The sequence below is a fragment of the Meleagris gallopavo genome, chromosome 7 (assembly GCF_000146605.3).
Source record: "Meleagris gallopavo isolate NT-WF06-2002-E0010 breed Aviagen turkey brand Nicholas breeding stock chromosome 7, Turkey_5.1, whole genome shotgun sequence".
Lineage (NCBI taxonomy): Eukaryota > Metazoa > Chordata > Aves > Galliformes > Phasianidae > Meleagris > Meleagris gallopavo.
Genome location: NC_015017.2, coordinates 21,314,433 through 21,329,374, shown reverse-complemented (window position 1 = coordinate 21,329,374; position 14,942 = coordinate 21,314,433). Strand labels below are relative to the sequence as shown.

The 14,942-nt window shown below is 35.0% G+C and overlaps 1 protein-coding gene across 1 annotated transcript; it reads right to left on the bottom strand.

Annotated features, from left to right (window-relative positions):
* Positions 1-1,027: 1,027 nt before the first annotated feature.
* On the bottom strand, positions 1,028-14,849 carry LOC104911774 (low-density lipoprotein receptor-related protein 2-like). The gene is made up of 13 exons (XM_031554297.1): positions 14,845-14,849; positions 14,546-14,674; positions 13,504-13,724; positions 12,899-13,075; positions 12,027-12,146; positions 10,539-10,629; positions 9,935-10,002; positions 9,656-9,776; positions 7,828-7,957; positions 5,693-5,812; positions 5,494-5,601; positions 3,615-3,686; positions 1,028-2,521 (listed from the first exon to the last, which is right to left on the bottom strand). The coding sequence occupies exons 1-13, from the start codon at positions 14,847-14,849 to the stop codon at positions 2,360-2,362; spliced, it is 1,524 nt and encodes a 507-aa protein (XP_031410157.1). The 3' UTR covers positions 1,028-2,359.
* Between the last annotated feature and the right edge of the window lie 93 nt (positions 14,850-14,942).

Below are 14,942 nucleotides of genomic sequence, written 5' to 3'. Positions count from 1 at the left end.
AGAATGTAAAAATGGTTCAGGTGCTGTTAAGTATTTTATTGAGGTTTTATTATCTAACAAATGGTTTCAAGAAGAGATTTATTTTACTTCATACATAGAGTCATAGCTCTTTCTACCTGGCCTGAAAGCTATAGAGAAAGTGCACAGTGAAAAAATTTAACATTTTAATTTATTGGGCCTATAGTGGCCAATTAGAGAGAGCCCTCTTTCAGACAACAAAATTCCAAACTTAAGAATTCAGCAAGGGACTGGACTGAGGGAAAAATACTAAAAGTGGAGAATGAAGTTAGGAAAAAGAATCTAAAGCTTCTGTTCAGCACAGTACCAAAACATATTTACAAACTCAGAAGGTTGTGTTACAATACACTACTGACATGAAGAGACCCAGTTAAAGCTTGGGAATCCTTTGCCATCAAGTATATTAAATAATCAAATTTGCATGCCACCTATCTAATACAGTCTCCCGAGAATGGTTTTCTTCTACATTTGAAAAGTAAAAAATGTACAGTGAAGAAAAAAAATACCCTCTGATATGCAGCTGATGTATAAGCAAAGCAGCAGGACGTAAATCTCAAGGAAATGCTAGCTCTTCATTCTCTCTTTAAAACACATTGAGGGATTATTAATCCCTTCCATAACAAGAGCAACCTGCCTTTAAAAGGAATTATTTTCTCATAGCTCTTCAGAGATGTGTATGTTGTGTTCCAGATTCTAAAGAGATTTTCTACACTAAAGCAGTCAGATATAATATCAGACTAACATTTTGATTGCTTATGTGTATACTATGTTAATAACTGGTTTCCTGCAATCAATTGTAACATTTTCCTGTTTCAATGGCCAGTTTATTTATTATTTATACATGTAAGGGAGCGGTGATAAAATATTACTTTATATAAAAAACTTTAAACAGTTGTATAAAGTCATAACCTATTCTTACCTGAATTTACCAAAAGCAAGACTGCTTTCATCTCAGTGTGCACTGAAGTCTCCACAGTAGCAAAATACATACAGCATTGACAAAAAGTTATAGAATAGGAATATGATAAAATAATACATTTATTAAATTTATTCAGCAGCATTATTTTCCAGTAGTCTTTTCTAATAAAAGTACATTACAAAATAATTAGAAGCATTCTAATTAGAAATAGTATACATTTTGAGAACTTAGACATAAAACAATCAAATAGTAGAAGTCTCAATGATTTTAATTTAGGAATCTTTAAATTGTATGAGTAACTAGTTAGAAATGCTACATGTTCCTGTAGTGGTACTCAAAGTTTCCTCAAACTGTTCACACTGTGGAAACTACCTTGGCTAATTAATAGAAAAACTGGTAAGACATACAGTATATGCTGATAAAAGGTTATCAAAATAAGCAGATTAACTACAAAGACTGCATTAGTAGAAATTGTTTCCCTTTCTATTAATGTCCACCTCTGGAAATAAATATCAATAAAATTAAATTTTCACATTAAAAAACCTGAATCATTTCTTAAATGAAGCAGTATCTTTTGTATTTTGCTGTTTAGAAATAAGCTGTTACAGAAATCTAGCTACTTCATTTAATAGTACAAATAACTTCCAGAGACTCCAGCTAAGAACAGAGCTATTCCACTGATGTACAGGAGAGAATCTCATTAAATTAAGTACTCATGACACTAAAATCTAAATATATCAAATCTTTTAAAGAACACTATTAATTGAGTGGTTTTAATTGGATCCTGGTGGAAAAGTATGTCTAATGGATTGTTTTATCCCAGGCAGTTAAAACATAAGAACAACATTCTGCACAGATAGCTATTCAGCATAATGATGCTGCGTTGACTTTTGTTTAACACAAGATAAACAGAGACACTCATTCCTACATCCAGCAGAAGATAAAAATAGGTGGTAAGGATGCCCAGAGCACCAGTAGAAGTTTTAAAAGGTACTGTTATAAATATACATGCAAAAGATCCTGTAAATCAGTAACGCTCCTATACTCACCTTGTTGGTATTTTTAAGCCCCTATACAATGAATTTACCCCTATCTTTATGCAACCAATTCCATACAGATTTCTACTAGCAAAAAAAGCAAGATAATCTTTGAAAAATTTACAAATTTACAATATATTTATAACATTACTTTCAGACAGGTTCAGTGCAAAGATATACATATAGTACACCATGATACTTGTTCATAAAAATAGTAATTGGCATTTGTCAAAAAACAAGGCATAGTTTCAACATACATCTCCAGCCACTGACTAAAAGATGTATATATTTTTATAAAGCATTTGAATGTGAACCTTACTCTTCTGTTTATAAAAAATATATGTGCAAATGGATGTGTCTCATTTTCCCTAAATCAGTTACCTACTTATACAACAGAGTCCTCCTTAACAAGATTGGCGGTGTCTTTAAATGTATCCTCTGTTGCTGTATAAGCTAATGGCTGGTCTCTCTTCAGAGTAATCTTGGGAGGCAGTGAAGGAGAGGAAGGAGGGATATTTTCTGTGTCCTGTTGCTGTTCCTTTTCCATCTGAAACAATAATCAGAAAATCCAAGTTTACATTCTAGTATACAAAACATTCATCCTCAACTTTCAGAAATATTAACTAAATATCCAAATATTTTACTAAGTGATATGTTAATTATGCAAATCACCACCTAACAAAAGTCAAATACTAATTTCACCTCAGAAGGTTCTGCCGAGGAAATAACTTACTTCAAAATTATTCAGCACACTGGGATTTCTGTTTTAATTGTTATTGTTACTCCAATAATAGCAATGGTTATGTTAGACTAACTTCACAAGTCTACATGTGCACACATGAATGTAGATTACACTGGCATCACTACTGTTTGCAAATCATTATGCTTATTACATTTGGGGAAATAAACCTCTGGTTTTCTGAATCTCTCACCTTGTTCAGGCATTAGAAACCTAAATTCTCCACAAAGGCAGCTAAATTTCAGTCACGTGACAGTGGAACTGAGGTTGTTATGGCACTTAGGCCCTCGTGAAATTCTTAACTGTAAGATGAAAAGCTGCTATTACTGGCTCAAGTCAGTAGAACTCAAAGGCTTGATAACACACCATGGGAGAATTCCTCCAGCACATATCAGGCAGCATAACATCTTAAAAGAAGGGTCTCCTCTTACTGCATGGGTGGAAAAAAACCCAGGACTTTTATGTAAGCAGGCTGCAGCACAAGGAGCTATTTAGTTTTTGTGCGTACTAAATCTAGGACTGAGAGGGTACTAGACGCTTTCATACCAGTTGTGGTACAACAGCATGCTTGAGTTTGAGATGTATCAGAATGCATCTGCAAGCAGAAACTAGCACATGGGATCCTGGAGCAGGAGTTGGTCACAGTGCTTAGGCTGGGAAAGCTGAGAGGTAAGCAATGCTGCTCTACAACCTGAACTGGGTGTCTGCTGAGCACTTCATTCTGTGCAAAATTCCTTAATTTTTCTCAAAACCATGTTAGATCCACCTTGACCTGGGCACGAATTTATGTGCCAGTTCACTTAGCAGTAGAATTTGTCCATATCTTTTATCTACTAAGAGTAAAAACTAAGCCCAACAGTGCATTAGCTGAAAAATAGCATAATACAATATTAAGCAATACCTCCGCGTATATTGGGTTTTCAAAATTAGTGTTTTGTTTCATTTTTCTCTTGAAGAAACTCCACTTTGATTCCTGAAATATACAAATTAATAGAGCTTTAGACATTTTTCTCACCATTTCTCAGCAAAATGCCAGCACAGTTGATGGGTTTCACTGGGATTGACTGCTAACTTGGTAATTTCAGCTGGATGTTCTCACACTGCTATGTTGTAATTTTAATTAATTGCACTGCTTTAAATATTTTAATGCCTGCTCAAGTTCCAATGTTTTCTGGACATCTTTAACATGACAAATCATAAACACAGGAGAAAAGGTGAATGATCTAGAGTAATCTTTTCCCTGCAGATGGGAGTGTGAGTCTTGTTTATCTTATTTATCTGACTGCATCAGAGACTCGTCACAAAAACCATGAAAGGTCACAAAAAAGTATTTGAAATGGTCATTTATATCACAATTCTATACTCAGCTACTACTTTCTCACTAGACAACTGGCCTCACTATATTATCCAACAGACATTTCTAGCAAAGGAAAATAGATAAATTCAGTTTTTTATTATCAAATAATCAAAGTAAACTTTTAGTCACGCTGCACCTTCACGTTCCAGGCTACCTCTTTAAATGTTATGTCACGTTATTCAAATGATCTCTCAATTAGACTTCTTTGTCCTTTATTATTGATTATGTTTCTCTACTTGAAAGAGCATCAAGACATCAAATAAAATGAGAGCTCCATTTTACAAGGCATCTCCCCAGAAGAGCGTGCATTTGAAATATGATAAAAGATAGGAATGGAAACAAAATGGTCACATAATGCGTCCACTGTAACTCAACAGACACCAATAGATGAACTAAGCAAGGGATTCAGCTTTCTTCTCTGAAGGATACCTGGCAGTATTCAAAACATTAGACCAGAAGGCAAGACTAAGTTAATTCATTAACTATCATTTCATGCACACCCCCAAAAAAAGTTAGAGAGTCAAAAACGGTCTTGAAACAACACAAGAGAAATTACTGAAGGACATGAAATTACAATATCAGGTTGATGGAAATGTCATTTCAAAGCTTAGAGGTGTTTTTTCAGTGCACAGCATGTAAAGAACATGAAAACAAGACACTCATGCTCATGCAGATGGATTTGAAAACATGAAAAAAATCTATCTTTCATGAATTATAAGTAATCTAGATGAGATAATAATTGGATTTTGATCGCTAAAATGTCCCGTAAGAACAGAAAGAACAAATGTTTTAAATGTCATTCCTAGTAATTTTAAATATGGATAAAATTAATAATAATATTTTCAAAATGATTACAATACACAATGAGTATATGTCTTACTTCAACTTTCAGTACCAAAAATAGCTGGGTTTTCCCCATTTCAAACAAAAACGTACTTTTCCTTATGTTTTCTTTTGGTATGTTACAGGAAAAAAATATACCCTGCTGTTTCTATTGAGGTACAGCAGTTTTAATGTAACTGTTAAACGAAGTCCCAAGTAAAATCTTTGTTATACTCATTTCTGCTGGGAAACAATGACAATTTGTAGCCTTACATTACAATTTCCTGACTAGTATCCCTCAAAATGGAGCACAGCAGACAGTGAAAGAAAATCCTTCATTCCAGTCTTGGTATCATGGTGAACCAGTCTGGGTTTTTAATCTCAACAGATTCCCACTGTGTGCCCATGGCCATTCTACACTTGCATTCCTTTCCTTTCACTTCCTGATCAGCTTGAAAATAATTCAAATAGTTATTTCATACACTGCATATGCCAACTTGATGGACCTACTTACATAGAACAGAAACTATATTGCAGTTTCCCACACAATTCAGTTCCTCTGATTTCAAGCACAAAGGAAAAAAGACATCTGTAGAACTACCTGAGGTGTGTCTGTACTTGGAGGAGGTTCTTTTGGCCTGGCAGATAATGTAGAGGCATACACAGGATTTTCAAAATTTTCATTTTCCACACTACCAGATCCTGCTACCTGGAAGAGAAAAAGGCAATTCAACTTTCTTCAAAGAAAAGGAGGTTGTAAGAAAAATGAAAAGTGAAAGGCAAGCCTAGGTTTCTCTTACCTGTGTTGGTTGAATGACTGTAACTTCACTGGTTCCACCAGCTCCACTATCTCTGGTTGCATACATTGGATTTTCAAATGTTATTGGTTGTTTCCCTGACTCTACTGCAAAGTTTTCATTCTTCAGAGAAGAGAAAAAAAAAAAAAAAAAAAAAAAAGGCAGTAACTCCAGCACAGTGAACATCTCCACACATCCACACTCCCAGGAATGACTTTATAGTGCAATTTTTCACTTCAGAGAAAAATCCATGTTTGCTTTCACATAGGGTTAGACAAAATCTAGCATCTATTGAAAGTATAATGTCAAGTTTACTATATATCTTTTTTTACTCTCTGACTTAATAGCTAGACCATGCTGTGTTTCAGCATTATTCCAATTTCTAGCTGAAAAAAATATATTTACATTTGACTAATAGACTCAGAGTAATTTGTGATGGAGAAAGATGACTTCCATAAATCACAACTTCAGTAGAGAGGAATTATCAAAAATAAATATTTCATTTTAGAGGCTTCAGACTGACAACCAAATTATCAAGCAGCATCTGAATTATAAAAGAATGGGATTAATTCATCTTACAAGTATTTAGTACCACACAGGCATAGTCACCCAGGGCTAGCCATTCAAGCACTAACAGCTAGAATGGTAACAAAAGCAGTACAAAATCCTACCCAGGCTCAGTTAACCTGCTACTTGTGACAGCCTCGTCACAGGAATAACAGGGAACAGAACGAGAAGGGTACTTCAGCAAGTTCTTTAAACCTGCCTCATTTCCACAAGCAAATGCCCCACAGCAAAAAGTTTCACACCTGTGCTATCTTTTTACCTCACAACTGCCTCTATCAATTTCGGCTAGCTTGGCTAAGAACAGTAATACTGAAAAACATTCCTCCAGCATCCATTTATGCATAAGCGACGCTGAAAGTTCAGAAAATATATCCTACAATTCTTTGCTACCATAAACCAAACTCTTTGAATTCTTTCCCCGGTAAAGCACTATTTTTTATTTTATTTTTTGCAAGCTTGAATTATATAGAGCGCATTAATGGCACTTAAGTAGAAATAGTTTGTAGCCAGACCTGGATATTACAAGCGATGTAAAAACTGCATCAGTTGGGCTTCAGTATATGTCAACATTAGGCTAGAAAATTATAAAGCACCATGAAGCTTTTCCATACATGAAAAAGAAAACAAACAACTGATGCGATATTTAAGCCTAGAGCTATTTCCCTGTATTTACTGACATGTTCACATGGCTATTTCATTACAAAGGCTGTCTAGTTCTAACAATCAGTGTGCTTCTTTATCTGGAAAAATGTCATATACACATATTATGAGCGTGTCTTCACTAGCTGTTTCGTTTCATTTTATTGTCAATTATGTTTGAAATTTAACATTAAAAGTCGAGGGAATTCACAATGCAAACTTTGCAGCAAGTGCTTACTACTCAAACATGCTTGAGACTTGTTTAGTAGAAAGAAAAATCTTTTGAGTATTGTACATATTGTAGTAAACCGGGGAATATTTTCTTCCATAGGAAAACTATACAGAACAGGAAACACAAGGATGTGCTATTTCTCAGATATGCATAACAGCATATGAATAAAATAAGAGTTACACTCAATGATGTCCTCAAAACTTAAACCTGATTTGCTTCAACTCACTAAAATAAGAGACAGTCCAAGTATACAATTTGCTGTGCTAAGTAGTATGTTCTGTGGTTAGTCCTGAGTTTCACCTCTGAATTTTCCAACATACAATCAGAATTTGAAAATTACATATTTACCTGTTTTACAGAACATGAAGGCCCTCAAGAAATTCCTCCCTGCAATATTTTCATTTGTCTAATTCATTCACTGTATTCACTAAGAATAAACTGAAATAGTAAAACAGGTAATTGACTTAATTCCTACTGAATAAATCTTGAGAAATGGCAGTCACGTTATTTTAAAGAACAATCTGTTCTTGTTTTCAGTTTATAAAAATCTATTTCAGAAAATTATCTTTGTGTTCATTTTTCTTCTTGAGTACATTTATCATCTCACTATGTTTTTTACACACAAGACTTTCCTCTGTCAGCTTTAAATGACACTGAAAGGACACAATTGAAAGATACATATTTCAGAACTAAATCTTACCATTTGCATTGCTCTGTCTATAGCAGAGTCTCCTTCAAAAACAGAACCTCCTATGTCCATGCTTACGTCTGCACCAGATCGGAAAGTTACCCCATTACCATTTTCAGCTGATTTTACAAGACTGCTTAAGCTACAAAAAAAAAGGAAAAAAAAAGGAACATATTATACAGAAAAGAAGTTTATAAAACAGTTTCCTTTAATTATTCTTCTAACCATATTAATCACTTGGAATTTTTGCTGGCTATAAGCAAGCTAATGAGACCATTTACATGTCTGCATTAGTTCAGCAGTTTTTCTAACCTGTTACCCCATTCAGAATGATCACACATCTTCACATGTGCCTATGTAGACACCAAACAGGCTCAAGAAGTTACATGTTGACTACTCTTACTTCACTGTTCATTTACAGACAAATGTATAAATTAATTCAAAAATTCAAATTAATAGAAACTGATAAAAAATGAAGATGCAATGGCATACAAATTTGTGGATATAATTCCAGATATCATGAAGATACCTACAGGACTGTAAATGCAAATGTTCAATCTGCATATACGTTTACAGTGGCCACAAGAGCACACTAAGTTTGCATAAGAAATACTGGAAATGTAGCCAGTGTTCTGCGGGTATGCTGTATTTTTAGGAACCAGCTAATACAATTTTTAAAAGCTTAAGTCTAGGATTCTCATACATGGACAAATCCCGAGTTAGGAGTAACAGCTATAGCCTGAGTAAACTCTGCAGTTAACATATGCATCAACCGTTTAATGAGGAACTTAACAGTGGTTGCACAATGGTATATTTGCAAGAGAAATGAAAACTGTGAATCAAACCTCACAGACAAAAAAACCCAAAAACAAACAAACTCTCCATTTCACACGGCCTCAGTTATATGAGAAGTATAGCTGAACAGTGATGTAGAAAACTTCCTTTCAACAAAGCAGGAAGCAGGGAATTTCACTGTGTAGTTTAAAGACATCTCACAAACTCTTCGTCCTACAGGGTAAATTTGCATGAAAATTTTGCCCCAATTTAACTACAGGAATTCATAAATAAATTTAACTTGTTCAGTACACTCAGTGCAGTATATAGAACTGCATTTAAGGAGCAAATGTAACTACATCTGCATTCCTCATTACAATAATGTTATCACTCTGATTTAAGAGTTACTACCGTGAAACCTGTGCAAAGATATAGCTTTATACCTTTAAAGACACCTAATTGGCTTAAAGCTAAATACAAATACATCTTTTTTGTCAAAACTGTTATTTGAAGCCATCACAAATCATTTTAGTTCATCTTCCTTCAGTTTAAAACATCAAATATTTTTTAATTACATTTTACAAGGCTGGTTCTCCCTGCATACTGCGACTGTCAGGACAGCAAGAACCTACAAAATGCACAGATATCACATTCCCTGAAAACAAAGGTTCTCTGCAACTTCCCACTGTGTTTTCAAACAGTTGCAGAACTCCACCATCAATATTATAAAGATCCCTTTACCAGAGAGAACTGTGTTTTCTGACACAATTTTATAGAAAATTGAAACATACGTAACCATACCTTCTGCATTTTTTTAACTGAAGTATCAGATCAAGTAAAGAGACTTCTATATTGCTCCTTATTTAAACACTAATTCAGAATGTAGAAGAGTTTGACAACAGTTCTTTGTCCATTGCTTGGAATAAAAAATTCAATGAAGCTGCCACAAAACTGCTGTTGCCATATTCCAGTGAAACAGGCACATGGCAAATAAACTAGATTTTTCAGAAATATTTGGGCACAAATATATTCTCAGTGCTCAGTCATAAAAGTCTTTGAAACATACCTTGGTAGTTTGGGAAGTGCTGGTAAAATGGAACCTGTCCGTCTGTAGTTAAAGAAGCCTCCAACCGCTAACACTCCAATTATTATGATTAGTATGACTGTCAACAGCACTGCTACTGCTGCTATCAAAGACAGAAGAATAAGCAAACATTCAAGCAACAAAGCTGCACATACAAAAGATCCCAGTGAACTATAAGCTTATGCTTCCACAGGTATTACTGTGAGGTATTACATATTCCTTAACTCAAAACATTAAGTGCAATATATAATTGAAGCTTACTTGTTCCAGGAGGGACTCCCTTTGACAATCCTATTTCACAATAATCTCCAGTGTAGCCATAAGAGCATCTGAAAACATAAGTAGAACAGCTGACTTTTATTCAGTACAGAATCTCAGTTTCATTATTATATTCTTTAATATATATCCACTTGTCATAAATTAACTCTGTGCTTAGTAATGTTTCACTGACTGTAAAGATAATATGTCTTCTTGGAATAAAAAGTGGAAACAAAAATCTGCTGAGTCAGAGAACTAGTCACTGAAGTCAAATGATTTAGTTTCATTGGAACACTGGTGGCATCTAGTGGTTGTTTCAAGCTGTATTTACAGAGCCTTACTTCTCCATTAACATTTTTTGGCATAACATTTACTAGCCTTCATAGCAGTTTGCCTTCCTGATGTTTTTCTCAAACAGATGCAATTTTACATTGCTTGTTTTCTGATATTTTTACACTTACACGTTTTTCTGTGATTGTTACAAACATGCTATTGCCAAAGCTTAATATTTACTGAAGCAGTTCCAGCATATTTAAAAGCTTTGAATTGATTGTGCATGACTAAATGAACAAAATCTGACCCTAAACTACCGTAACAACCTACTCACTTGCATTTTGGAAGGCCGCTTTCATCTATATAGCACGTTCCTCCATACATGCACCTGCACGCTGGTGGCATTGTGGGAGGGGATTCAATAGCTGCAAAAATTGAAAGCCAGATGTGTTATCAGAACATCTTCAGCAAAATAAGTAATACCATAAGGCACTTTATTTATACAGAACTTACGTATACAAACTTTCAGGATACTTTTCAGCAGCTTTGTTTTTTGGTTTTGGTTGTTTGTTTTTTTTCCTTCTCCCAAATATATTTATTTTAATTGAAGCAAAAACTGTTATCAGAAAATAAGGGCTGATTCAATAGGAGGTGCACAGAAGCAACCCAGAAGTTGTATGTGCCATCGCTTTTGTTTGCTGGATCAATGCAGACCAGTATCATTCAAGGCTCTCTATTCAGAAATTTGCAATACTTCACCTCCTCTGCAAAGCCGAAGCTGGAAGTTATACAGAGAGAGCTAGCAACCTAGCCATGTATTTACTTATTCAGAAAACCAGTGGATGGAAGCACATTCACGGCAACTAATAACAAATGCAATCAACAGCATTACTTATTCTGATCTGAAGGTGCATTGTATTCATTCACTATTACATCACTTACTAGTTCTTCTCTGCAGCTTGCATTTTGTGGCAACAAAACAGCATCACTAATTATTAAGAAAATGCAAATAAGAGGAAAGGCTGTGTAAAAGCAGAAAGAAAATAATTCAGAGAACAGGAAAAGATCCCAGATGTAACGTTATAAGCTTAACTGAGAGATGTTGCAAGGACAAGGACATTTTGGCTACCATTCGCACCACTGTAAGCTGAGAGTGCTAAAGAAACAGAAATCCTGCAGCAGTATGCTTTCTTTTTGGGAAAGGCAGAGTCATTCTAATTTACTGGTGCTTTTGGATGTGCTATAGGGGGCTCTGCTGCTTTGTAACCACCAAGCACTAACCTGTAGTGTTTAAAAGGCTGTCCAGTATATGATTATCTGTAAGTTATCTCTGTTCATACTGTGAGTCCTGTAAGCTTTGTTTCCAGTGTCTAACATACTCTATTATACTGATCATGCAATAGCTTTGTACAGAATTATAAACACAAGTCATTTTATTTAATCATAGTTTGCCAGAAATTTTCTAGTTCTGAAATCAATGCATTTGTATTGATATGTATTTTAAAATTGATATACGTATTTTAAAATTTTTAAAAGATTTAGAAACTGTGAGCAATTTTGCAGCTAAGTCTGGACTGGACATTTGAGTGGTATTTCTGTATGTATTTTACAAGTCACAGACAAAGAGTATACATGAAGTATACATGAAGCATACTAGCTGACCACAAAACACAACTGAGAATAAAAGCCATGTTTCCTGACTTAAAAACATCTACTCTGTCAGTCATATAATCCCTCTAAATTTCTAATTCAGTAATGCAGTACTGTATTCTTAAAGCAAAACTTCCTTTGCTTTTATATTCAGTTTCACAAATTATTTTACCCGCATCACACTCTGTGCTGCTGCCTTCTACAAACCGAGTCCCTTGAGGACAAGCACAAGTGTATCCTCCTGGTCTCAACAAGCAGAGATGGCTGCAGACATCTTTACAAGGATTAGGCACTGAAAGATAAAAAATGTGGTAGAGGCAGCTGAAGAAAAGTTCAGCAGCTCAGGCATATCTCAGTTACTGAAATAAAGCAGGGTATTGCATAATCAGTAGTGTATCATTAATATCACATATCAGAAATCAAAACAAGTCTAAATCCAGGTGTTTTTTGTGTTTTTTTTTTAGAACAAATGATGCCCAAACACTGCATTTCTACCAAAGCCTTCTGTCTGCCTTTTCTTACATTCTTCCTAAGTAAGAGACCACAGTTGTTGGAAGCCAGTACAAAAGTGAAGAAACAGAACATTTCTGAGCAACAGGAAGCCTTTTGTTTCTGAAAGCTAAAACATCTTTTAAGAGGTGCATGCTGGATGTTCTTCTTGATATCTCTCCCCTGTGATTACTGCAGACATGACATAGCTAAAACATCCCCCTAAGGGCAGTAGTAAGTGGCTAATACTTGTATATTACAGGGATAAATTCATATTGTTGAGTGTCATCAAACAGTTCCAACATGGAGGTAAGAAGGGAAAGGGCATGGCCATGATCTATTACTAATTGACTCTGAAGAGCACTGTATGCTATTCCACTGCTGATTTCATTTTATGTAGAAAATACTTCCCAGACTCTCATTTTTTTGTTCTCAGAAATAAAGTCACAAAGCTGATTGACATATTATCAGAAGGTTACTAAGCTCTTTGAAAACAACAATACCTACTTCAATCTCACAGAAATGAATGGCTTATGCAGGATGCTGATTACCTACCTGACTGATTGTATCTATGCTGGTGATAGATGCGCACTTGAGTAAGCCATGGATTTACAGTCAGAACTTTTACTTTTTCTCCATTTCCAAATTTATCTTTTTTCCAGACTTCTCCTCGTTCTTTAGCTATCCAGTATAAATGGCCTTCAAAGACATCAAGGCTGTATGGACTGCCTACTTCTCAAAAGAACCAAACAGCATACTATAAGCAAGCAAATCTCTACCAAAAACAATACAACTGCTGTTATTCAACTAAACACACCATTTAATCCTTTCACTTCAAGACATTCATAGCAGAAGATAAATATCATCACATGACTGACCACCTCATAACACCGGTATCTGCAAACTGCTTAATAATATACCTTAAGAGAGCAAGAAACTCATTTTCTGTATTGTCCTTAAGTTGGTCATGTACTCTCAGGGAATCTGGTATTGTGAACTTTGAACCTGGTATGCTACATACCCCTGTATAATGGAGGTGAAAATGCTACCAGACATGTCCTTTGCAATGCTCTTGAAAATCTAGCCCACATGTGTGAACTAAGTGCTTGTTAAGCACACATCTTGGTTACTGTTGTGTGAGTTCCACAACAAATTCTTACCTCCATGTAATACTGTGGTTCTGTCTGTCCCATCATGTCTCATAGATTCAATAATATTTTCTTTGGAATCACTCCAATAGATCCTATCATTGTTCAAATAATCAATAGAAAGACCTGTTGGCCAGCCAAGGTCTTCGGAGACCAAAGTTTGTCTTTGTTGTCCATCCATCCAGGCACATTCAATCTTGGGCTGCCTTCCCCAGTCAGTCCAGTACATGAGCCTAAAAGAACACAACCAGAATTCAGTATAGTACAGAATTTGCCAGTAATACAATACAGTTTAAATGAACAGGTCAGTCATGAAACATAAAGCTGCTCAGCAGCAGTCTATGTTTTGCAGCTGCGATTAATAAAGTTACACCAAGTCCACAGAATAAGCATGTTACAAGTACAGAAGATAAAGACGTTTGCATCTCATGTCCTGACTTGGAGAGAAGTGGTTTCAGTGACAATTCCTCATTCTCAATGGAAGAAGAAGGAGTGAATATTTGAGCACTCATCAGTCGAGATAAAGCTACAGAGTCCAAATGAATTTGAGGAAATGTGCTGCTTTACTCCAGCTTAGAAGCATACAGCACAATGTTCTGTGATCCATTATCGAATATGAAATGCCCCAAGCACTGCTGTTTAACATACCAGTGCACTTACATTGTTTTTCCCTGAAAGATGATATTTCTCCACTACTTGAAGTTAGTAAAAAGAGAAAAAAAATTCTCTATGTCAGCAGAAACACAGAAATTTATAAAGAAATGTGGTGAGCACATAGCATTATAAAAGGAAATTTTTATTTGACCTACCTGCTGTCATCAGCAATGCAAGTAGCTGTATGAAATCTAATCCTAAAATGTATTTCCATGGATATAAATTTCCTAACATTAATAAAAAGAAAAACCTGAATTTAATCAGGAAAATATACCCTTAAGTCTTTCCTATAAAGTTTATCATAGTGATTTTTCATGTTGTTGTTGTTTTTTTTGTTGTTGTTGTTGTTTTTTACTGAGTGATATTGAAAATAATTCTGAGAAGTCCTGTAGTAACTTACCCACGTTTTGGATTGACAGCAATAGCCGCTGGTTGATCCAGTAGAGAAAAAATAAGCCATTTTCTGTACCGTCCATCTAATTTTGCCACCTCTATTCGATTGGTCCCTGCATCAGTCCAGTAAAGATGTCTAAAACACAGAAATCAAAACATTTCAAAAGTAAATGGCTTATACTTGAGAGAGGAATAATGAAAAAAAAAAAAAAATTTTAAAGCTACATCAAAATTGAACCAAATCAGTAAAATGAAACTGTATGGATTACATCTGAAAATTTTCACCATCAACATGAACTTTTTGACACCATCAACATCAGAGTTAAACTTGCGAAAGTTATGCCCAACTTTCTTTCAATTTTTCTCCAAGGGAGAAAAAAATGAGGAGTGATCTCATCATTTCT